Raw genomic sequence first — 25,667 nt, forward strand, 5'->3', positions numbered from 1 at the left:
TACTTTTCTGAGCTCCAACTCTGGTCAAGAGGTCAAGGTTCTCCCAAAGATGCGGTCCAATACCTCTCCAGATCTCCTTCTCTGCATCAGTAGAGGAATCTCAAAGTAATTTCCAAATGTAGAGAGAATGCTTCAGTGAGCACAGTACCAACTGCTATGTAAATAGCCTCAACATATTAACAGTCTATGTCCCAAGAGTTAATCATGATTAACAATGAAGGTGACTATTTATAGAGGATTTTCTATAGGTGAGGTGGTTTGTATACATTCTTGCTATTGGAACTCATAAATAATGGTATGATGACCTGATTTGGTCTTCCCTCCAACAAAGCCCATCTAATGCACAATATCCCTGAGATATAGTATTGTTATTACAAGACCCAATCACAACACTAATCCAGTGTCTGAAAGGAGAAGCACAGCACTGAGAATTCCTGTGTGCAATTTGGAAGCCATAGCAAATGCCACTCTCATGGGGTCAAGGACACTTCCTGCTGTCCTGCCCATACTCATCAGCTGGCCTATGTTAGCAGAGAATTTCCTTATCCCAAACCAGAGAATCTAGGAGTCTTAAGATGCTTCCTTTGCTTCCAAATCAGCTCCTCTCTTTCCTATCACAGATCCCAGGATGGAATGAGGTTCAGGGGTAGGGGCCCCAGTCTTTGGATGCCACTGAGCCAATCAGCCAGCGCCAGTAAAACACCAAGTGAAGGAGGTGGCCCAGCATGACTCCAGAAATGGCTTTACCTCCATACTGGGGATGTGCCCGGTCATGCCACTGGTTGAATAAAAAGAGACACAGCTAAGTGGGAAATACCACTCAAGTCAGACTTTTCCAAATGGAAAAGAAAGCAATTTAAGAATTATTTTGACAGGACTGAGCTTTCCTTTTCTTGTTAGGCAGGAACGTCTGCAGCCCTCGCCAGTGCCAAAGCGCAGGGACACAGTCGTGCCTCTACGACATTCACACGCACGACTGCGGCTCGAGACGGCACAAGAGGTACACAGACACTCACATAAGGAAGTTGGGTTAGCGACTGGGAGAACAAAGCTTCCCGGGCCTGACCTTTTGCTCCGTGAGCTGGAAAGGGCAGCAGAGAAGCTGGAGGGAGGAGAGCTTCAGGCCCTGGAGAAAAAAAGACCTGGAGTTCGTTCTCACCATCGCAGTAGGACACGCATGCTCACCTGACGTGGGGCTGGACCCTCTGATGGCCTGGCCCACATGTGTCCTGAACATCATCCTTCTCCCCATCAATGATGTGTGTGTGTGTGCCATTTTCTCTAAGGTCCTCAAGAGATGCTGTGAAATATCAACAATCTCATTTGATTCATCTTAAAAATAATTATCAACTTGCAGGGAGTAACACTTGAGAATACAGAGGTACGGCAACCTGGGCCATCCATGGGGGAGTGGGAAGGTCAACAGTCACCTATCCAAAGACATTAATAGTGTGTGTCTGTGCATGTCACACACTTACAGTGATACACCTACTAAAGCATGGTGGGTTAAGGCAGCAGAGCCAGGGAAATACTCATGAGCTTCTGTCACAGTCGCTCAGCACAGGCCATGGAACAGAGGGGAGGCTAGAGTGGCACCCGTGGGTGCCCCATCCCCGCCTGTGTCGTGGGAGGACTTCCTTACTTGACTTGGAGAGCTGATCATCCTGGGAAATGCCGAGGTCATCCGACTCCCCTGACAGCTCCTTGATGAAGTTGGAAGGAAACATTCCAGTCTTTCCATTGAGAACACCTTCCCACCATCCTTCTTCTACCTGCACACATGTGAACAGAAGAACAGAGGCAAGACTCAGGTTAGACATAGTGTTTCCCAGTTTTTTGTCCCAACTGTATAGGGCCAAGTGCAAAGCCCATGCAGGAAGAGTTGTGGGACCCAAAGCTTCCAAGGGAACAGGGAATGAGACGGCAGACCTCACAGAGCCTCGAGATTCAGGCACAGGAAGGGGCTTAACCTAGGGACCATAAACGCAAATGGAAAAGAATTAACACTTCATTTTCACTAACCTCCAACTGAAATTTGCCATTTCCTTTGATTGGGAATATAGGTAACATACCAGACTAAGAGAAGAACCTGTGATTTGACACCAACCAAATAATATTTTCATATCCCATCACAGATACTGTGGGTATTTCAAGATATCGTTTGCACTCATCACTACTTTGAAGTGGTGGTAGTTAACACAGCTGCTGGGAGACTTTGTTATTTAATATATTAATAAGAAATTATTTATAACAAACAAGTACACATAGGTTAATATATCAAAATATACCCTTTGTAATCATGTGTTTTATGTGTGTGCATGCTCAGTCATATCCAACTCTTTGTGACCCCATGGACTGTAGCTCATCAGGTTCCTCTGTCCATGGGATTTCTCAGGCAAGAATACTGGAGTGGACTGTCATTTCCTCCTTCAGGGGATCTTCCTGACCCAGGGATCAAACTTGCGTCTCATATCTTCTGCGTTGTCAGGCAGATTCTTTACCACTGTGCCATGTGTGTTTTATATTATGCATATATTGCTAGTATTTAAAAACTGAGAATGGCTTTCCCAGATTACCAAACCTAACCAGACAGCCTAACAAAAACTGCTTAAGAATCTATGGAATAAGAACTTGATCAAAAGGTAGAAGGACTCTTTGCAGGCTTCTGGAAGATTTCAGACTACCCTGAAATGAACTGATATGGGATGAAGGGAGGTAGGGAGGACAGTCAGACTGCAGTGATCTGGGTGGGAGAATGAAGGCTGGATCTGTGGAGGGGCGACAATGAACAAGGCATGGACAGACCTGAGGATCTCTGAGGGATCCGCTGGTCTGCAGTAGCCAACTGGCTGAGCTGAGTGAGAGAAGGCTTAAAAAAATCATCCTAAGATTCTGTGATGAAGCCACTAATAGAAGAGCAGAAGTGAGAATGGTGAACTGGCTTCTTGGATGAAAATAACAGAGCATTTTGAGAACTAGGAAGTATTCAGCTACCAGTAATGATGTGGTATACTAGAAAGAGACCTAGAAACTTTGAAAAAAAAATTTAACCATGTACATGTATGACCTAATCAAATCAACAAATATAATTTAAAAGCTTAAATAATTAAAACAGAAAAGAAAATTAAGAGTCAAAAGCCCAGTTCAAATCATATTCTGAAACTTAGCAGTTGTGTGACTGTTCAGATTTCCTACTGACTGAACCCTGACTTTCCTATCTGTTCAATGGCATGATGGGTACACTTGATGTGTTAGAAATAGATGTATTATGATTCTACACTAGGGGCTAGGGACATAGGACTGTACAGGACAGGTTCTTTTTTTTCCCCTCAAGAAGGTGACAATCAATCAAGGTAGAGGGCATCTGGTTTAAAGATGGCAGAGGGTGGGAGCGACCAAAACCTAGCAAATGCAAGGTAAAGAGATAAGAAAACACCATGACCTAGCACAAACCAAATGTGTTACACAAAGCTGAGCTCATTGAGATCTGGGACGCTAAAGGGAGACTTGGAGAAAAAAAGGAATCAAAGTTAAGGTTGGCCTTAAAGAGTAGAAATATCAGGTATAAGTAGAGGATGATGTGCGAGATATTCAGGGGGATGCTGACGGAGCCTCAGAATGGATACAACCAGAATGGCATTTAGGGCACGTGTTAGGGAACTCCTGGGGTATCTAGACTCAGAGTGGACATTACATCTGCGTGATCACAGAATCTTCAGGAAAGAATCCAGACAATAGCACTTATGCATAACTGTCCCTATTCAAGACCAAATCACAGCGTTTAACAGCATTTCCGCTGAACTCATTCCATGTTTCTATGTCAACTCTACTGATACATATTATTCTTTCAAGGAGCTTTTTATAAGATTAGAATGGTTAGGAAGCTTTGTCATAACCCTGAATATAAACAGTTGCATTGGGTCCTTTGTGTTTGTCCTGAATAAGGAACCATAAAATGACCTTCTTTCTCCCAGAAATCGCAGGCCAGGAGGGAGAGACCAAGGGCACAGACCGCAAATGAGCAGCTCCTGTTGCCATCCCCAACAGCGCAGGGCAGCTGGGCCAATTCTGTTTGATTCACTTTGACAGTATCTAAAATGCTCCCATTTCAGTAATAAGCGGCTCCAGCTCGAGATCCCTGAAGGAAGTGCTCCTGATGTGTGGGCTCGGCAGGCTGCCTACTGGGAAAACAGGGGTGTCTTCACCTCACCACACCCCCATATGCCCGCAGCCCTGTCTCAGCACAGTCTGAAAGGAGTAGCCAAAAGGGAACTGGCAGACGCCTATCATTAGCCTTGCAGCGCACAGAGGAGCAGACAATCAAACCACTGCTCATCGCCCAGGGGGGTACACTTCCTATTACAGGCGCCATGGAGGGTGTGTCTGTACCCAGCAGCAGAGAGAGCTGCTCAGTGCTATTTCCTCCTACAGACTACTGCTCTGGTTGCGAGATTCAGGCTGGAGATAGGAGACAAATGATCCCCACCCTCACATGATCCCTCTTCTGCGATATTCCAGTTCAACTTCCAGCAGCAAGATGAGGACACTGAAGCCCATGAGGATTACAGTCATTCATGAATGGTCAGATGGATAAATGAATGGATGGCAGGGAAATCAACCAGGAGAAATCCTCCATGGGGGCCTATGAAGCCCTGATTCCTTCACAAAAGGAATTTTCCCTTCTGTGAGGAGCAAAAGGGACCAGGAGACCCTGACTATACTGCCCGCTGTTCTTAATTAGGTAACACCACACTCAGACCTGTGTGCCCCTCCCAATTTCACCAATATTTAATGAACGCCTATTTTGCATTGCCCTAGGACCTTGGGACAGATTCATCAGTGAATAAAACAAAGATTCCATCCTTGAGAATCTTCTACAACAAGAGTGGAACATGCAGAGTCTGCACACCACCTGCTTAGAAATCAGGTTGCTTATGCTTATATTTCTATATTTAAAGAGAGAAAGAAATGCATCTGTTAGTAATAAAGTAAGGATTATGGATGTTACCAAGGGCTTATGATTTCTTTCCCAAAGAAAGTATTCAGGTGGGACAGACACCAACCTTCTCTGCACCAACACAAACATATCAGCAGGCTTCTGCAGGCCTGGGCTTCTAGGCTGAGAACAAACCCTTGTCCCTCCGAGACCAACCCTGCCAGCTCTGGAGTCCATGGCTGTGTCCCAGAGCTGAGAGCAGGGCAGCTTTACACGACAGTGTTTGGGAAAGAAAGATGCAGTAAAACCACTTAGACCATTGTATCTGTGGGCCCTGCAGTTCATAAGTCTTCACAGTCACCAACATTTAAGTGGGTTCAAGGCCCATGGAAGTAGTTTTCAGCTCTTAGCCCTGTTGCAAGTTGCAGAAGAGGCTGGGAGGAGTATACCTCCATCTCCAGCTCCCCAACTCATACAAATATTATCAACATTTTCAAGGCACTGAAGGGGATGCCTGGGAATACAGAGGTGACCCCAGTTACTCAGAACACAGGTGCACCGATTTTACTGCATGTTGCTTCACTGTGCCTCACAGACACTGTATTTTTTTCAAACTGAAGGTGTGTGGCAATCCTGCCTCAAGCAAGTCTATCGACATCATTTTCCCAATGGTATTTGCTCACTTTGTATCTCTGTGTGACATTTTGGTAATTTTTGAATATTTCAAACTTTTTCAGTAGTATCATATTTGTTATACTGATCTCTGGTGATCTTTGATGTTCCTACTATGACACAAAAGCTCACATGATGGTGAGCATTTTTTTTTTTTAGCAATTTAGACATCATACTATTTCATACTTAATAGACTATAGGATAGTATAAACATAACTTTCGTATGTACTGCAAATTGAAAAATTACTGTAACTCACTTTATTGCAATATTTGCTTTAGTGCAGTGGTCTAGAACCCAACCTGCAATGTCTCTGAGATATGCCTGTAGTTCCTACATCACTGTTGAAGTTTTCCCTCTCAACTCTACCAAGGAGGGAAACAACAGGTTCACCAAGTCTAAAATCTACTTCAGGGTACAAGCAGCAAGGCAGGAAAGGTCCGTTTAAGGGTTGCTATAGCTTTTCACATCCATTTGCCCTTTGTTACCCAAACCTCAGTCAGAAGTACACCAGACGGGACTTTCCTGGTGGTCTTATGGCTAAGACTCTGTGCTTCCAATGTATGAGGCCCGGGTCAGGGAACTAGATCCCACTTGCCACAGCTAAGAGTTTGCATGCTGCAACTAAGATCCTGCATGCCACAACGAAGACTGAAGATCCCAGTGACACAACTAAGACATGGTGCAGCCAAATAAATAAATTTTTTAAAAAGCCCACTGGAGAGGTGAGTGTGAAGAAGGGAAGCATGGGGGAGGGCGAGGCTCACAGGCAAATGGGTACTTGTGTTTCACTGTTTCAAGAGCTGTTTTGCCATTCTTTCCAGAAAGAAACATGGATAAGTCAAGCTCTAAGGAAAGGCCCACATCTCAAGATCACTCAAATTTTCATCAAAATTTATTCATACTTGGTAGGTTCTAGGTTTCTGGGAATGTATCCATTTCTTCTAGCTTGGCCAATGTGTTGGCATATAATTGCTCATAACAATCTCTTATGATCATCTATGGTTCTGTGGTATAAGTTGTAACTTCTCTTTCACTTCTGATTTATTTATTGGAGTTCTTTTTTCTGGGTGAGTCTAGCTAAAGAGCTGTCTGTTTTATCTTTCCAAAAAACCAGGTCTGAGCTCCATTGATCTTCTCTATTGTCTTTTTAGACTCTACTTCATTTATTTCTGGTGATCTTTGTTATTTCTTTTCTTCTACTAACTCTGGAAATAGTTTATGCTTTTTCTTGTTCCTTGAAGGCATTATGCTAAGTGAAATAAGAGAAACAATGCAAAGCACAGTGAATATAATTAATAACACTGTATTGTGTTTTTGAAAATTGCTAGGAGAGTAGATCTTAAATGTTTTCATCACAAGAAAAATACTGTAATTATGTGTAGTAATGGATGTTAACTAAACTCACTGGAGACATCATTTTGCAATATATACATATATCAGATCATTTTGCTGTACACCTAACATTAGTACAATTATATGTCAATCATGTCTCAATTTTAAAAATTTATTCAGAAATAATTAAATGAGAATTTCAGTAACAGTCATTTCTCCTACCTATAAGAGGTAGGGGGAAATATCTTAGAAAAAATTTTAAGCTAGAAAAGCATCAAGATAATTTTTTTAAAGTTTTAAAATTGAGATATAATTCATTTAAATGTACAGATCTCAATGGTACAAGTCAAACAGTTGTGATAAGTGCATGCATACACCCATGTAACCCATACTTCTATTAACACACAGAGCATTTCTATTGCTCCAAAACATTTCTTTGTGTTCCTTCCCAGTCAATCTACCTCCAAGCAAACATTAATCTGATTTCTATCACCTATTTAGAAAAGGTTTTGCCTTTTCTAAGAACTTTACGTAAATGTGCTAAGACATGGTTTTATCTTTTGAATACTGCTGAAAAAAATACAAATTGTTTCTGGAAACATTTTTTCTACTTGTGGAATTGGTGGGAAAAAATATTTTTGAGGGAACCACTTTCTGAAGCCATAAATACCTACATTATTTTCTATTTTCACTGCTTTAAATAACCATACTTGTTGATCTGGGGACATGGAAAGCTGGCTGTGCCAACTATAAACAAGTGTTATCTAGGTTCTTAATGCCCAAGTCAATATTTTCCCCAAATTGCTACGTCTCTTTGTCTGATTACCTCTCCGGGCAGGACCATACCGAGAGGAAGTTGATTTTTATCCCCTCCCCTTATTCTTCTGAGAACAAGCCTATTCCACATGAGAGGGGTCCATCAAAAGAAAAACCTGTAGGGTGATGACTTAAGAAAATATGATACATATTTAAGACTTAAGCACTGTTCAATGAGAGAGAGCAATATATCCACGATTTTCCTGACAGTGGCAAGGGTTTCTGGTATGGCTCTTACAGACATCTTCAGCAATGCTTGAAAGTCCTGTCCTTCAAAACAGCTACATATCAGATCCTGTTAACAGCTGAGCAACTTCAGTCAAGTTACTTAACCTCTCTGAGCCTCAGTTCCCTCAGCTACAAAATACAAATACTGATCACACCTTCCAGACAGTGATTTCTGTGATGACCAAGTGAAATATCATGTATGAAGATACTAGCACAGTGCCCGGGAATGTGGTAAATACCCTATAAACATCAGCTTCCCCATCCCATCCCACTGCCCTTCTCTGTAAGTGTAGAATGAAGGGTGGGGGAGCAGGGGCAAGTCTGGCTCCTGCTTTTGTAAATAAAGCTTTATTGGAACACACACACACAAACTGGCTACAGGTTAGTCTACAGGCTAGTCTAGACTGCATTGACCAGTCCACCCCACTCCAGACAGAAATGTCACAACTGTGTACTTTAAAATGCCTACCAGGGATTTAGCCTGCTAGCTTTCCTTCTGGAAAGTGAAGTCCCATTAACTTCACAAGAACTTTTGTCCTCCCTGCAGACCACTGACTGTTCCCTAGCCAGGAGGCAGAAGCACTTTGCTGAGTGACCTTCACTTTGCCAGCCCCCCTCATCCCTGGACCGCCCCACACTCTCCATTTCTCCTCTGGCCACGCTGCAGAGACCCATCCAGGCTGAGCTGGTAACTTCGGGCAGAAGTGCTGTTCCCCTCACCAAGGGTCAAGGCCATGTCCACCCAGACCTGCTTCAGTTCACTGCTCTTCCTGCCAGCACACAATATGGTTAAAGAGTACAAAGTACGTAGGTTTGAAGACAAAAGGCTAGTGGTGAGAAGGAATATGATTATAATTTGAACATTTAGAAACATGGTGCCAAATTAGGTATAGAAAAGACAACTAAAAGTTTGGGAGGTGAGGGAGTGTGGAATTTTAGAAGAATTATTAACCCTCATTGCTTCCCTTAAGTTGTCCTCAATCCACTTCAAAGAAACCAGTGGTGGGACTTCCCTAGTGGTCCAATGGTTAAGACTCCATGCTTCCAATGCAAGGGGCACAGGTTCGATCCTTGGTTGGGGAACTAGGATCCTACATGCCATGTAGTATAGCACTCCTACTTCCAAAAAGTTTAAAGAAACCAGTGGGAATAGTAGAGGATGCATCATGGATGCAGAGAAGGTGGAGCTCAAACCAACAAACACATAGTTTAGGAAACGCCCTGGCCCTAAGAGGCAGATGAATATACATGTTTATATTTTTAAACTAAGATTACATGTTAAGATAAACGTATATCATATTTTAGGATTCTCTACCTGCTTCAACTGTTCTCAGGAACTGGTCCATACATTCAAAATCCTCCCAGGAATTGTCTCTTGGGGGCAGTAGGGGCATGTGTGTGTATAGCTTTGTAACACTATAGAATTAATCTATTAATCAATTTATCAATAAAAATATAATCTATATGCACACACACAATACGTTATCTTTCTCCTGACAAACAGATTGATACTATAGCATTGCAAAGCTGTTACTATGGTCTTATCACAATCTGCTCCTGTGATTTAAGGGATTTTGTTTATTTGGGATTTTTATTTTGTTTTTATTCTTCAGTGGCATTAGACAGTAGCAACCTACTGGCATTTATATAACATCTGTTATATGAGAAAAGGACAGACTTTATACGATACAGGGATAATGGCCCAGAATCTGCAATATTAGAATAAACTTCAAAAGTAGAGAAATTAACTTTTGGTGATATAATCTAAAAATATGGATTAAAAGGTAAACATTCATGCTTTGTTTTACAGAAATAGCAGAGGCTATCCAGTTAGTTTTCCTTTTTTCTACTTGAGGGAAGCGCAGGACAAAGCCTAGGACTCAACGGGCATGGATGGTAAAGAGGCTGGGCCCACAGAGGTTGGTGAAGCTCTTCTTTCAGGCAAGGAGAACACCAGCCCTGCAATCATTCCTCTCCCTCAGTGACCCTCACTCGGTTCCCCTGCAGTCAACAGACAGATGTGAATCAGCAATAATTCCAGAAATGTATTAAGAACTTTTATCTTGATTTGTATTTCTTACAGTATTATTACAACATTAAAGGGAAAACCATCTTCTATGGCAGAACCACTTTCAATTCTGGGGCTCTTTCTGTCTTCAGTCACATGCCTTGAGATAGATTTCAGACAATTATACTCAACTATTCCTATTGAATGCAATTTTGTGACTTACCTATTCATTTATTTTGGAAAAAAAAAACTTTTCATACTTCCATGTATTCATTTACTTATTCAGCAAGCATTTATTAAAGTATGTGTTAGGTTTCAGGCACTATTCCATGTACTATGAATATAAAGATAGATAAAAACCAGATCCCAGCTGTTGAAAAGCTCTCAGGTTAGTGGAATAAAACAGATAATTACAACACACAGTATTGTAATAAATATAAAGGCCTCTGTATTTACCATCTTAAAGGCTTCACAATCTTCTGGCTGGATAATATACCTTAATTCACACAACTATTCCCTTTCTTGATGATTTTTTCATTATCACAAGCATTGCTGCAATTAACATGTTTAACATAATTTTTTTCTGTAACCATTTTCCATGAATAAATTTCTAGGAGTAAGACTAATGAATCAAGGGTATTAATTCAGATTTTTATAGCTCTTGATGCATCTTGCTAAATAGCATCAAACAAGGATCATAAAGATATACAAAGTCACCAGTTCTTCTAATCACTACCAAGTCTTACCACTCTCTCACTTTTTTAGGATTTTCAAAAGGAGGTACCCAATCAAATTGTCTTAATTTGATTATTTAATTAGTAGCAGGTTAGAACACTTTCTCATGGTTCAGATTTTTATTTCCACTTGTGGGATGTCTGTTTATAGCAGATCTATCCTTTATCATTGTTATAATAGCTTCCTAATGTATTTTCATATGTTACATAAATAAAATTTTTTCAAATTTTTTCCTGTTTGTTGTCCTCTTTGTTTAGCTATCCTAACTTCAAATCATACCAAAATTTTAACTCTTTTTTTAATTATTATTAGTCACAACCATTTATTTTTTCCCCCTAGAATTTCTTCCCTGGTTTCAGTCTTAAGAACTGTGCCCTTCTACCACTGGCACAAATGTTCTACTCTGCTGTTCATTCATTTGGTACTCATTCAGCTTTCAAAAAATGTCTCCTATATGTTGTGCTTGGCACCAGGAATAAAACATGATGAACAATATACTAATTCAAATTATCCAAAACTGGGAAACTGGCAAAAAGCAAGTTACTGCATGTCCTCCCACACTGGGAACCTCACTGATCGATTCTCTAGGGACAAGTATCTTTGCTTGACACACTGTTTACTTTTTATGAGGACAGTTTACAACTGTGTTAGTGCAGATGCTAACTGCTAGAAGACCAAAAACAAAGTGAATGGGTCTTGTCAGATAACCATGAAAATAACCTTTGACCAGCAAAGAGAAAGAGATTCATCCCCTAGAAAAGATGACCTCAGAGGTCCCAGTCTCACTGCCCTGTAGGACGTAACGTAGTTTCACATCTAACTTAGCAATCTTACTCAAGCTTTTTTTTCTTTCAGTCATTTATAAACACTTTGCTCTTTCACCATTCTCTTTAGGTCAGCCTTAACATCTTGCAGATGCCCTCATTAATGAGTTAAATAAAGCTTTGATGCGTGCTTCCTTTTATGTTTATATGAGAGTCCAGAAATCTTGTCTGCTGGCATCAGCCCAGCCACTCCCACCCACGTCATACTTCACTTAACTTCCTTCTTGACTTCTGGCTTCCTAGTTTGTTTGTTTGTTTGTTTTATAAATCATGGGTTTTTGTAATGTCAAATGGTATGCAGGAAATGAAAGCAATTGGAAAACTATCACTATACACAGATACACATGTTGAATCAGGATGAATGATCAGATTCTAAGTGCAAAGCCCAGGATGCCCCCAGCCTGAGGGAGTAGAGCCCCAAAATCCAGTGCCGGGGTCTGGTGGGACACCTCACCAGCAGGGCTGGCTGCAAGCAGCTGGGACCACACAGGGACAAGGTAATGTAGGGCAGTGAGAGAAGAAAGGTCTCCAGCCAGGTGAACCTAGCTTCAACCCTCAGCCCTGCCTCTTCTAGGGTCTCTCAAGCCTCTTTCTTTATCTATAAACTAAAGTGGTTATGAAGAGTCAATGGACCAACGTGTAAAGAACCTTGTCATGCCCATCACATACTAGGTCTTCTATCAGTGTCACTTGTTGCCTTCCTTCTGAATCCACAGTGCTCCCCATGATGAATACTGAATCCATCCTTTAAGGTGGACATGGTCACTCTGGATACTGAGAGTCTATGAGCACTTGAAGCAGAGAAGGAAAGCTATGGTACTGGGTTGGTGTTGGCTAGCATGCAGTGAAGAAGACCACGGTTTTAAATGGTCCACATCTGCCCTGAGCGGGCTGGGAGGCACACCTCTCTAGAGGAATCTCTTCTGGAAGACTCAACCGGATGATGTCCCTGGTCTCTTGAGTCCTAACATCCCCCACAGCAAAGCCAACTAGCCATGGGTGGGTTCTGACAGTCCATGAGAGGCCCTGCACCCACCCGCCTGGCACACGTACCTCTCCCACCACCTCTATGATGTCGCCGACCTTCAGCTCGAGCTCGTCATCGTTCTGCGGCAGGTAGCTGAATGCCACCTGGCACCGGCGCCTCCGTCGCTCGCCTGCATTGGAAAAGGAAAATATTCAGATCCAGCTCTGGTCTCAAAAATTGATTTTAAAGAGAGGCATCCTAGGCATGCAGGCAAATTAAGCTGACTTGTCTCAAATATGCTCTCTGGGACATGGCTAGAGGCATGGCAGCTCTGGTCTCTGAGAGAGAGGCAGGAGAAAGCAGAGCAATGCTTCTTGGTCTTTGAAAAGCTGCTGGGTCAGAAAGGCATGGATATGAGAAACCGATCTGGTGGTGCAGAAGGCAAAAGCCCACCCCTGAAGCGCTGGAGCACAGTGTTGCCTTAAACGGTTTTCCATGGACAGGGCTTTGTATTTGCTGCCGGTGACTTTTAATGAAAGCTGATGTGATACAGTGGAGGGAAAAGAATGGTCTGCTTCTAATGCTAGCGAGGCAGAGGAAATTCTTCCCAAATGTGCAAAGGAAAAGATAAAGTATTCTGGCCTTTCTCTCACTAATCATCACCCTTTTAACATGCTGGAACTCAGGCTGATAAGCAAAGGCTGATTAGATTTCAGCCTACTCTTGGTACCATTTCAAATGCCCCACAGGGGATCAGCAAATCCACTTCAGTCCTCTTCTCTCTGTCCCAGGGGATCCATTAGCAGGATCTCTGGCTGCTTACACAGAACCAATCCAGGAACATCAAGAGAAAAGCCAGGGCCACACTTTGCTTGACTGAAGGACACTCAAAGTCACAACATCTCAGTACCCCAGGGTGGTTCCACTGGGAGGTCCTGGTTCAAAGCTGTTCAAATACAGATGCAACTATCCACGCCACAGACATGCACTGTGGGGAGAGAGAACATGCACACGGTGTGTGTGATGGGGCTTAGGGGGCAGAGACAGACAGCAGAGGAGGCCCAAGCTGCAAAGAAGTGGACAGGAGAGGGGAACTGAGACCAGCACTGCTCTGAAGCTTATCGCTCAAGGCTGACCACCTCACCTCATTCCTTCCTGCTGCCACATGGCCTCGAACACCGCAGGGATCAACGACTTCAAGGCAGCACATTTAGAAGTGCTTACATTATTTTTGGATACTGCTTACAGGGACTCCTTTCCTTTTCTAATCTTCCCTGAAACAGCCAGTCCCCACAGGAGTGACCACTGGCCGCACTGAGACCCCTATGCAGTGTCATGTCATACAGAGGGGAGGCCTTGGCTACATCTGATGTACATATGATGTGATTGATATTTATCACAAGTCAGTGGCCTAGTTTTCTCTGTTTCATTTTTTTTCTCCCGAACCTCACTAAGGAAGAACAGAGCTGAACAAAGTGAAGAGGGCAGAAGTTGAGAACCAGCATGTCACCTAACCATGACTTGGGTGATGACGCGAAAACACTCCACCCCCTTGTGAGAAACCACAAGCTGCCTAGTCTCCGTAAGAACCAACACACGGCTCCCAAGCTGGTTCCCAGGTGCCAAGCACACTGTCTGCGGACCGAAGAGGGCAGCCCCCAGCTCCGCTAGGGACAGAGGGCTCGCCCAAATGGCTCTGCCTTGGTGGGAAGTCCAGAAGAGTCGTCTTGAGGACAAAGAACTCCACTGCTGTGACTCCCTTGATGGAGCAGTGGTTAAGAATCTGCCTGCCAATGCAGGGGACACAGGTTCGATCCCTGGTCTGGGAAGATCCCACATGCTGCAGAGCAACTAAGCCCATGCACCACAACTACTGAGCCTGTGCTCTAGAGCCTGGGAGCCACAACTACTGAGCCACATGCTACTAAAGCCCATGCTGCCCAACAAGGGAAGCCACCAGAGTGAGAAGCCCATGCACCACAACTAGAGAGCAACTCCTGCTCACCACAACTAGCAAAAAGCCCATGCAGCAACAAAGAGCCAGCAGAGCCAGAAATAAACAGAATTTAAAAAGTTAAAAAAGAACTCCACTGCTTTCCCTGGCTTCCGACACAAAGGAAGGCGAATCAAGCCCTCCGTAATACAGGATACAGATTTTCATTCGGGCCACGAGTCCAGATGACCGAGTGATCATGGCATCATCTCCTACTCCTACTCCCTGGGCCTCCACTGCCCCATCTATACCCTGTAAGATGAGGTTCTATAAATCTTTAAGAGCTATATTTGTTACATGTTATGTTGAAAACAAACTGCAGATACAAAACGGAGCATGAAACAAGTCAATATGACAAATGTCTGACACCTGACACTCATAACCACAGAGGTCACCTAAGTTCTGACCAAAGTGACTTTAAAATAACATCTGAAGACCTATTGCTAGCTGAAGTCATAAAACTCAGTTATATGTAAATTAGTATCTTCACAGAATCCTTTGTAAAAAGTAGCATCTAACCCAATACTACATAAAGGGTGAAGGAGAGACAAGACTAACCCAGCAATCAGGACCTAGAACAGAATAGTATTTCTCTAGAACCAAATCTTTCCATCAGACATCTGTAGAGCCCTGCCTGGAATCAGAAAGAAAAGCACACTAACTAATCTCTCTCTGCCAGGCTACTCAATATTTCTTAAAAGCTTCTAAGGTTATTCAGCTGGTGGCACAAAGACCTATAAAGTACACTGCCAACATACAAGACCAAGAAAACTGAGCCTGAAACAATGACTCCCTCTGACACTGGGATTGTTCGTGATCTTTTCTAAAGCACCTCTGACATCCATCACCCTAATTGGCCCTACCAATCACAGCAGTGAAAAGGAAAAGAGCCAGAATGAGCAACCATCTTGGAAATGAAGCACCTGGGGCTCAGTGACTTACCCAAGGTCACCAAGCTAGCAAGAGGCAGTGTCTCCTTGCCCTGAGTTCAGAGCTCTCGCTCCAATGCTGGATGAACCAATTCAGGTCACATCTCGGCCCAAGTTCTCTGCAATCTGTACTTAACTGCTTCCCACAACATTGCATAACACAGCCTGAGGGCTTCTCCACAGCTTTCTCATTACAGATAACTCCTCAACTCCTGCAAGGCTGCTTTCCATTCCTCAACTTCTGCAAATTACTGTTTCAATCTTGTTCACCAGTTCCACCCAACCTAAAACTCAGCTCGGGGGCAATATTTGACATTAGAAGGCACTGTATCTCAGTCGCTTCGGTCCATATCAAATTAAAGGAAATTTAAGAATGTCATTGCCATGTTTTCCTTTCCTTGGCATTTCACTGATGTTTACTAGTTGGTCTTGACCTTCCTCAAAGAGGTATGCAGACAACAATGTCATCTCCTTTTAATAGCTAGTAGAAACTGGAGGGAAAAAATGTATGACTTGCCCAAGGCTGTGGTTTGGAATCCTTTCATTCAAGTTACCACCTCCACACTCACAGTCTGGTTCACAGGCAAGTTTTAATACACTTCCACTGCGTGTGTGTGTTTTTTTTAACTCTTTATACATAATTGGAAGAAGTAATGAACACAAGTTTTATGAACATATAAGCAAAGGTATGGGGGCACATGGCTTACTAAAAAGTTATAACTAAGGCAGACTTCACAAGGCATACTTGACTTGTCTCTACTTTACTGCCATGTTATATGATGACCACAAAATCCAAATGTATGAATATGCGCTCATTTAGAGGAACACAGGCAAACACAGGTAGCAAGGCAGGTACCTTCAACTCCCTCATTAGATCTCATAACCACCTTCCATTCACGACCAGCTTTGCTTAATAGAAAAGTAACAGCTAACATTTATTGAGCACTTATTGTGTGCCAGAGACTACTAAGCAATTCATATGCATTAGCCCATTTAATCCTCTCACTGAACCTTGAGGGTACATCCTGAACCTTCCCTTTTACAGACAAGGAGACCAAGGAGGCATACAGAGACTATTTTACCAGAGGTCTCACAGCTAGAAAGTGCTAGAAGGGCCTGAGATTTTGAGTCAGGATATGCAACTCCAGAGACTGCCTCCCCTGTCTGACTGTTCTTAAGAAGAATTCCCGTCCATGAGTCTTGAGATTGCAGAAAGGACTCATTGGACTAACATGGTACATGGTTAAGATGTGAAACCAGGAAGTGACAAACCATGAATCAGGAGCATTTCCTCACAGCTGCTGAGAACTGGGGCCCATATTTTAATGAAATAAAACTGGTTGGATGGTGTCATATATTCACAGTCTCTAAAAATGAAATAGCAGAAACTACAAAAGGTGCCAAGACCAAGTGTCAAAAACAGCACACACATCTATATTTTAGGGCTTTCCGGGGTCTTATGACATGTAAAAACTTTACTAGGTCAGTTCATTCAATGACCACAAAAATATAACAACAAATAGTGCAGTGGTTGAAAAAAACCTTTGGGTCAACTGAAAACTTTCAATACTCATACAGTTTATTTTTTTTATATGCCACATCCTCCTTGACAGAACGAGAGTATAACTACAAGGGTTTAAATCACTTGATATTTTCAAGAAACTGACTAACTTAATCAAGGGAATCCTCACCACATGCCTAGAGAATGCAGTAGTATCCTGACACTATTTTACAAAAGAGAAAACATTTATAAAATCTAATAGAAACATCATAAGAAGCCCCTAATTCTTAGGGTCACTTCTGGCATTTTCTCCAGATAAGGCCTGGGGTCCACCTGTTTCAAAACTTTGGCATGCAGGGCAGACCAACAGAACTGTACTCTCTGAGGTTGAGTCCAGGGGCTTGCATTTAAACCTGACTCTGCAAGTGACACTACCCACAAAAATCTAAACCTCAACAATGCATCAAAGCCACCAAATACAGGTGACCAAAGGAAAATACCTTGTGGGACCAAACACTCTCCCTTTGGAGGATGCTAACCAGTAGTTCCCAATCTTGGCTGTCCCCTGAAATCGCCTGTTTCATAGTTTTAAGTTTTATGAAACTTCCCATAACTTCCTAAACAACAGCCCCTAAGAAACTAGGTCTCCAGAGAAAAATGACTTCTTCTAGGGCTTCCAGGGCTGGAGCAAAGAAAAAGAAAGTAAGACTGGAATATGTGGCTATGACAAAATGAATGAAGCACTCTAAGCCTTGACAGGTAATTTCAAAAGGACACAATGATAAGCTTGATGGGGCTTCTACTGGCCAAATATGGGACAATGACACCATGTACTGAAGAATTCATTCATTTCACAAAAAACTCATGAGTCCATCTTGATACATTAACTAGGTTCATAGCTAGATAGATGGGTAAGATTAGACAGGTAAGGATGGGCCATGAGGGCAAAGCTCTCCTTTACAAAAGAATGTCAACTAATACATGTAGAAATGACAGGAACTGACAATCACTATCTTTTTTTTCATTTATTTTTATTAGTTGGAGGCTAATTATAATGATAACCCTATATGCAAAACAGAAAAAGAGACACAGATGTACAGAACAGACTTTTAGACTCTGTGGGAGAAGGCGAGGGTGGGATGTTTAGAGAGAACAGCATCGAAACATGTATATTATCAAGGGTGAAACAGATCACCAGCCCAGGTTGGATGCATGAGACAAGTGCTCGGGGCTGGTGCACTGGGAAGACCCAGAGGGATTGGGTGGAGAGGGAGGTGGGAGGGGGGATCGGGATGGGGAATACATGTAAATCCATGGCTGATTCATGTCAATGTATGGCAAAAACCAATCACTATCTTATAACCATGATGGCAACAACTGATTCTGACAATAATCAATGGTCTCTAAAACCATGGGGTGAAATCTTGTTGGGGATTAGGATATCTAGAGAGTCTCAAAGTATTTCCCCCAAGATTCATTGATTACAAAAGGATATAGTCCCCACAGTATGGAGGAACCTGGAAGACACGGTCTCAAAGTCCCTGTCATCAGTGATGAGACTAATTGACATCAGGTGCTGCCTCCTTATGTGATATGCTAAGAAAGGCTTAAAATTGCCTACAGAATGCTCCCACCCAAAATGTTTAGATGAAATCTGACAGTGAAGAAACAAGCAAATCCAAATCCCATAAATCCAAAACGAGGGACAGTTGACAAAAAGTGACCTGTTTATTTTTTTAAAATCTTTTCAAGTTCAATATCACATAAAACTTTTTAAAGGTTAGAGGACTGTTCTAAACTTTGAAACAGTAGAGATTTAACAACTAAATATAATGCAATTCTTAACTGGATTCAGGTTTTCTTTTAAAGGTTATAAAGGACATTATTGGAAGAAATGGGGAAGTTTGGATATGGACTAATGATAGATAATAGCACTACATTAATGCTACATTTCCTGAGTGTTAATTCTATTGCAATTACATAGGAGAAAGCGCTTGTTCTGAAGTATTTAGGGATGAAGTGTCTTGATATTTGTAATGTACTGTCAAATTGTTTAAGGAAAAAAATGAAAGATGTGCACATGTATGTATACACATACATATAGACATATATGAATGCACACAGACATACAGTGAGAGAAAGAGAAAGCCAATGTGGCAATGTTAACAAAAGGTGAATCTAAGTGAATGTTCATTGTACTATTGTTACAACTTTCCTGTACATTTGAAATTTTTCTAAATAAAATATTTAGGCAGAAAAGAAAAAAAAAAGGATGCCTGGGCCCCACCCCTAGATTCTCTGAAGTCACTGGTCTGGGGTGCAGCCTGGGCATGTGAATTTCAGGAACTCCCCAGGTGATTCTAACATACAGCCAGGATCTAGAGACATCTAGACAGGTCAGTTGTCAAAAAATAAATGGGGGATTCCCTGGTGGTCCAGTGGTTAAGAATCCATCTGCCAATGCAGGGGACACAGGTTCAATCCCTGGTCTGGGAAGACCCCACATGCACAGAGCAACTACATCTACGCCCCACAATTACTGGCCCTATGTTCTAGCGCCTGGAAGCCACAACAAGAGAATGCACAACAATAAGAAGCCCGCGCACTGTGCTCGCCACAACTAGAGAAAAGCCCACACAAAGCAATGAATACCCTGTGCAACCAAAAATAAACTATTTTTAAAAATCAGTGGGACTCTTCCAGACCATGCTATTTAGGTCCTGTATTCGGTTTCTCCCAAAAGGACAAAAAAATTCTACTTATTTGGCAATGTCATCCTAACACATAACCCAGGTGAATGCTGCTGTGCTGGGTTTCTATTTCACAGGCCTTTGGGACCGTTGTACTAAGCAGTTTCTAGCTCTGGAAATGTGCTCCTGGGGGCCGGGGGATGGAAAAGAAGGTAGTCTCTGCTATAATTAATTAGTAAACACTGCCAGGGTTGCAGCAATTCCCCAAGCTCCTGAGCAGCGTTCCGGATTCTTGAAGAAGCTGTTTTGAGTCAGAAACATCAATTTACGCAAGGGGTCAGGTTTACTATTTCAGGACAGAAAAACAATACAAAGTGAAATAACTGAAAGTGGAGAATCAGCCATTTTACTCAGGACACGCAGTGGATTCTGGGTGCAAGGGAAGAGAAAACTGAATGACTGACTTTGTGGACCCAGCATCAAGCCCTGTCCTGGAAAAATTCCCATGCATCCCTGTTTCCAGTGGAATGTAACTCAGAGGAAGAGAAGGCTACTTTAGAGGCTGATGGCATGCCAGGAGAAAAGGAACTCATGGGTCTTTCTTTACAAATTACTCTTGGCTGTGGCTGGACTGTTACAGCAGAAATGTACAGTATTTAATCAACCAGCCCTGTTTGGTCCCTGGAGATGAGCCTGCTTGATTCTCAAAGGGATGTGTATAATCAACATCTTTGCATGGCAGAAAACAGAAAATCCAATTGCTTACTCCTTCAAAGGCAAGGTTCATCCGAAAAGAGGTTAGAGCTAAGCCAGTGCTCATTTGCTCCCAGGTCTCACCAGAATGCAGGAGGGAAGTGCAGAACCAAGAGGGAACCAGTAAGTAGGGCCTCTGGGCCATGGAGACAGGGTTGAGCGGTGAAGTCAAGTCACATAAGGAAAATCAACTGCATTTTGGCAGAGATGAAGGAAATAAACACCGATGAGGTAACTGCTATGTGCCAGGAACCCTGCTAGGTATGTCATGTGTATTCCCTCAAGTCCTTGCACCAACACTCTGAGGTTAGGGGTGCTGGTCCCATCTTGACGTATGGGCACAGAAAGCCTGGATGACTATATGAGGCCCAGGAGTAAAATAAGCTGTGGTCTGCAGGCCTCTTCTTCTACCAACCCCAGATAATACCAGGAAGGCAGATCAGGAGTGTATTTCTGGGGGACTTTGTACACCAAGCAAAGGACTTTCATTTTGTGAGATCCTGCCCAGAGAAGTGACCAGAACGTGTGAGAAGGACAGTGATCTGGGGAGAGGTGCCTGGTGCCAGGGGTATACAGGACAGCTTGGGGGAAGAAGCCTAGAAGCAAACAGAGAGCCCAACAGAACACAAAGAGAGAAAGTCTGAAGAACACACAGAATCAGATATGCAGGGAAGGAAAGGTAGATCCACAGTATCATCATCAGGTGATATGTCTCTGCTGACCCCTCTGGAGGCCAATGACCCTTTCTTGTTCGTCTCTGATCTCCAGTACCTAGCTCAGTGTCTACTCAAGCAGACACACAATCCATTCTTCATGAATGAATGAACTATTGAGTATCTAGTCCACATTCTGTCTGTGAGTAGTCAGTTTTGTGAACACAAATTCCCAGTCAGAGGAGCACTGAAGCAGGATCAGAAAGGTAGAGGTAAAGAGTTAAAGACTCAACTTGATGTTAAGCAGGGCACCCACCAATGTGTGTTTAAAAGCCAATTCCAAAATGGTTAAGTTGGTTTGGTATATTTTATGTTATGTACATTTTACCAATTTTTAAAAAGCCAGTGGCAGGGATGGGAAGATTCTGGTGACCCTTGTAGTCTTGCCACTGTGCTGAAGGTGTCTCACTCTCCACCAATGTTGTAGTCTCAAGCATCTGTGATGTTAAACAGTGTCTTTGATAATCTTAACTGCTCTCTTCTTCCAAGTTTATGGTCAACTTTCAATTATGCCTAATGGGAGAACGGGACTAGATCCGAACAAGAAATGATGTATATTTGATTTTAAATGTAGTTCTCTTTAAGACAGGAAATAGTTGTTTTCAGTAGGCAGAGATATATGTGTAAGCACGTCCAGGGCAGCATTGCTTCTAACATGTACAGAGACCCACACAGGAAACATCCTGAATGTCTTCTGCGAAGGAATAGCTCCATTAATCATGGTTTATCCAGGCCTTGGGAAATGCAGCAGCCAATTAAACCAGACAAGCAGCTCTATGTGTACTGATGTGTAATAGGTGCCCATTGTACATTAAAAGACCAAATTACATAATACCTATACAATCCCAGCACTGCAAACACACGCACACACAGATCATTACCTCCCTCCCTCCTTAACCCCCATCGTGGACTCTTTTATTTACCCCTATTACCCAGAACCTATCAAGAGTATGGACTCAACAAATGCTTATTAATCAATAAATGGATTCATTCACTCAACTGATATGTGAGAGCCTAATATAATTAAATGAGTGAGAGGAGAGCGTGTGTGCATGAATACCCTTGTGTAGGCACAGAAGATGGTATGGAAGTGGACACACACACTCTCTCCCATGAGGATTCCTTCTCTAGGTTCCCCTAACAACTATTGCTTTTCTCTAACACTGCCTGCATCCCACTGTATTTGCAATATCTCTGAGCATCAGTGTGTAGGTTCTTCTCCATGACTTCATCTCTGACACCTCTCAGCTCTTTCATGCACACCTTTTTCAACAAATGCAACTCCTTTACCAACATTTACATGTGCCTCATGATGGTTGTGTTATGCCATCTCATCATAGATGCCCACTCACCATCAACATGTGAGCCCAGGTAGCAGGTATCTTGAAACAGGGGGAGGGACACAAATCCCTGATCTAGACCTTCCCTCAGGACTAAAATTTCAGAGTTTAATGCCCTGTTTAAAGAAGCCACTGAAAACAGTCTTAAAGTTAGCCAATTAACGTATCATCAAAAATAAAAACAAAACACTGAGATTATACTGCCAGCATAATACAGAAAGGGCCATCCATTTCACAAGCTGAGCTTCTGCAAATAGAAGCTACACATGGGTATTTTCAACGTTAACACTGTCACCTGATATTTCCATTGAAGCCACAAAATATATTAATAATACAGGTGCACAGGGCATGAAGAACTCCTCCAACCACAGTGGGCTCCACCTCAAACTGACTCATAAAACTGGTGTGAATTAGCTGTCCAAAAGGACACATGAGCTCTGATTTTCCAGCTCATGGACACATGGTTATCAGCATAGCATTAAGGCACATTAAGAGAATCCTGGGCCTCAAAACAGTGAAAAGACAGGTAACCCAGTGGTCCCAGCACTGCGACCACATTGTGCAGCCCACTTGAGCTCCCAGCATGATGAGGGCAGACTTGCTTCACAGAAGGGCTTGCTGCCACCTGACTCCTGCCCTTTTTTCCCACTTCTTTTTACATTCAAGAATATGCTATAAGACAGCTTTGTTCATTATTTATACCAGTTCAACCAATTTTTTTTTTTGCCAACCTTTCCTTCCCATTAGAGTGAGATAAAGGAAACACACTGGCCAACAAACTCAGTGATACCTCTAAACATCCTTCTGGTTTCCCCCTTTCCTTAGGCTGGTACCACGGCTTGATCTGGCCTTTCCGCACAGCCCCTTAATCCACGTGACCAGACCCACAGCAGACCGCACTGGGGGACATGGCTCCAAAGCACCCCTGGGGGAGGGAGCCTGGATGTTCAGAGGAGAAAATCTGCTACATAAAGCACACTGCTTTTCTCTGCTTTAGCAAAGCTGATTTGGGCAAAATGCCCAAAAGAACTCAACATATTTATAGAGTTTTGTTTGATCTACTTTTAAATGCTCCATGCAGAATCATTCAAGTGAAATGAGAATACAGAATTTCAAAGGAAAAACTTAAGGGAAATTCTAAATATAAGTTATTTGTTGAGCATAAACAAGATTTCTCCTTTCTATTGAACACCACACACCACCACCCCCAACAACATCTCTATTTTTGAAGGCCTTCTCAAACTTTGCTGCTGACAAATGGATCCATCCGACCCCTAACTTTTACGGTGAAGGGGGGAGGCAGAGAGGGAACAAGAAGAGGAGAGAGGGGGCGATGGGGAACAGGCACTGCAACAAAGGTCTAGCAAACCCCCAAAACCTTCATTGGGGGTCCATCTCTCATGACTAGAGAATTTGCAGGGGAAAATACCCACCATGAACAAATCTAGAGTTTCCCAGTTCTCAAAATCAGTACCAAAAAAACAGCCCTGGGAGATTTAGATAATGACAGAAAATTCCATGTATCTTTCTCTTTAGGAAGAGGGAAAAGATCTTCATTGCAGGTAATCAAAATGTTTGTTAAATTTGGATTCATTTTTAATATAGTTTCTTTTCTCATCCCTATCAGAATAAATAGGGGGGAAGTATAAGTTTTTATAAAATTTCTTGATACAAATGGGGTTTTTTTCATTCTAATTCCTTCTTTTGTATCTAAAAGCAGAGATTCTTTTTTTAATTGGAGTATAATTGCTTTACAATATTGTGTTAGTTTCTGCTGTACAACAACATGAATCAGCTATAAGTATACATATATCCCCTCCCTCTTGAGCCTCCCTCCCACCCCTCTTGATCATCACAACTCCCTATGGCATACAGTAGTTTCCCACTAGCTATCTATTTTACACATGGTAGTGTACATATGTTAATCCAGCTCTCCCAATTCATCTCGCCCTCCCCCATCCCCCTCCCCAGCGCGTCCACATGTCCGTTCTCTACATCTTAAAAGCAGAGATTCTTAACTGGCTTTGTGGACAGATTTCTGGGTATCTCAACATGGATCAGAAGAAACTTATGTCTTTAATTTCACTACTCTCTATCTGACACCTGGTCTTTCTTTCCACTCTGCATACAGACAAGTTCACAGAGTAGCAGCATCTATGGATTTTATTGACTCACTATTATGTGGGATAGATATTTTCAGTTCACATCACGGTCACTGCAGTGGTCTTGAAATATCATTGATAGTCATTCCTCCTTCAAAGTTATGAGCACTTTTAAGCCCACTGCCAGATCTTGCTGCTTAATACATCAATAAAGGAATATGTATTACTTAAGTTTTTGCAATATTTTAATACCTGTATATGAGTATGACTTGTTTCTTTTCTAATCCTATGGATTTTATTCATTTATAGATATTATTCTGAGGAGGGGTCCATTGGCTTCACCAGACTGACAAAAACGTTCCACAGCATTAAGAACTACTAATTGCTGATTTCAAGTTTATGGTTTGCAAGGAAATTTCAAAGTGTGAGGGAGAATTATATATATAAAACAAAGCAGTAAACATAGCATTTGGACTCAGCTTGTAATGCTTCACACTGGGCAACTTGACAGGTCCTGACCTACGAAGCGGCTGTGTGGCACAGTGAGCAGGTGGCTGCTGGCCAAGTGCCCTCTTATTACCCGGGTCAGTGGCTGGCAAGAGCCCTGGTCTGTCATCTGGCACCTTGGCTCAGCTGAGCTCAATGCCCATTGCTCCCTTCCACAAAGGCCAACACAACTAATTCCCAGGCTGACACCTGCCACCGCCTCAATGTCCCCTTCCAATTGGGCCCCGTGTTCCTCTCCCTCTGCAAACTAGCGAGGTTATGGAAAGCATCACAAGGTCCCCCTGACACCCCAGGATGAAGAAGTCACCTGGGCTGCTCCTGTGTACCCACAGAGCTCCAAGTACACCTCTTCCTCCCATCCCTTGTCAGCTGCGCTGTCTTCTTTGAGTCCGTTTCCAGTGCCCTCTGGGCACTCAGTGCACGAATATCTCATGAAGGGAGGGAAGTTTGTGCCAATGTCTACAACTGCACAGAATTTGCCTGGAGGGTCTGCCAGGCTTCCACCAAGGTCCCATCTTTCTGGTATCACTGGAGGATGAAGGACTCTCAGGTCAGCAAGGTCAACAGACCAGAGGCATCTGACAAATTCTTAAAAACAAAATATTTTAAAATCAAGAAAA

At 42.6% G+C, this 25,667-nt stretch overlaps 1 protein-coding gene across 6 annotated transcripts in view; it reads right to left on the reverse strand.

The window, feature by feature from the left end:
- SH3KBP1 (SH3 domain containing kinase binding protein 1) overlaps positions 1 to 25,667 on the reverse strand; it is a 341,920-nt gene that overhangs the window by 166,318 nt on the left and 149,935 nt on the right. For 4 of the 6 annotated variants that reach the window (XM_070462384.1, XM_020914380.2, XM_070462385.1 and 1 more), the window contains 3 exons: positions 12,606 to 12,709; positions 1,643 to 1,772; positions 1,067 to 1,126 (listed from right to left, as the gene is read on the reverse strand). In XM_070462384.1, the coding sequence (XP_070318485.1) occupies positions 1,067 to 1,126; positions 1,643 to 1,772; positions 12,606 to 12,709 (294 nt within the window). The remainder of the gene's footprint in view (positions 1 to 1,066; positions 1,127 to 1,642; positions 1,773 to 12,605; positions 12,710 to 25,667) is intronic. The other 2 variants (XM_020914383.2, XM_020914381.2) reach the window with 1 other exon arrangement.

The sequence above is a fragment of the Odocoileus virginianus genome, unplaced genomic scaffold (assembly GCF_023699985.2).
Source record: "Odocoileus virginianus isolate 20LAN1187 ecotype Illinois unplaced genomic scaffold, Ovbor_1.2 Unplaced_Scaffold_4, whole genome shotgun sequence".
Taxonomy (NCBI): Eukaryota; Metazoa; Chordata; class Mammalia; order Artiodactyla; family Cervidae; genus Odocoileus; species Odocoileus virginianus.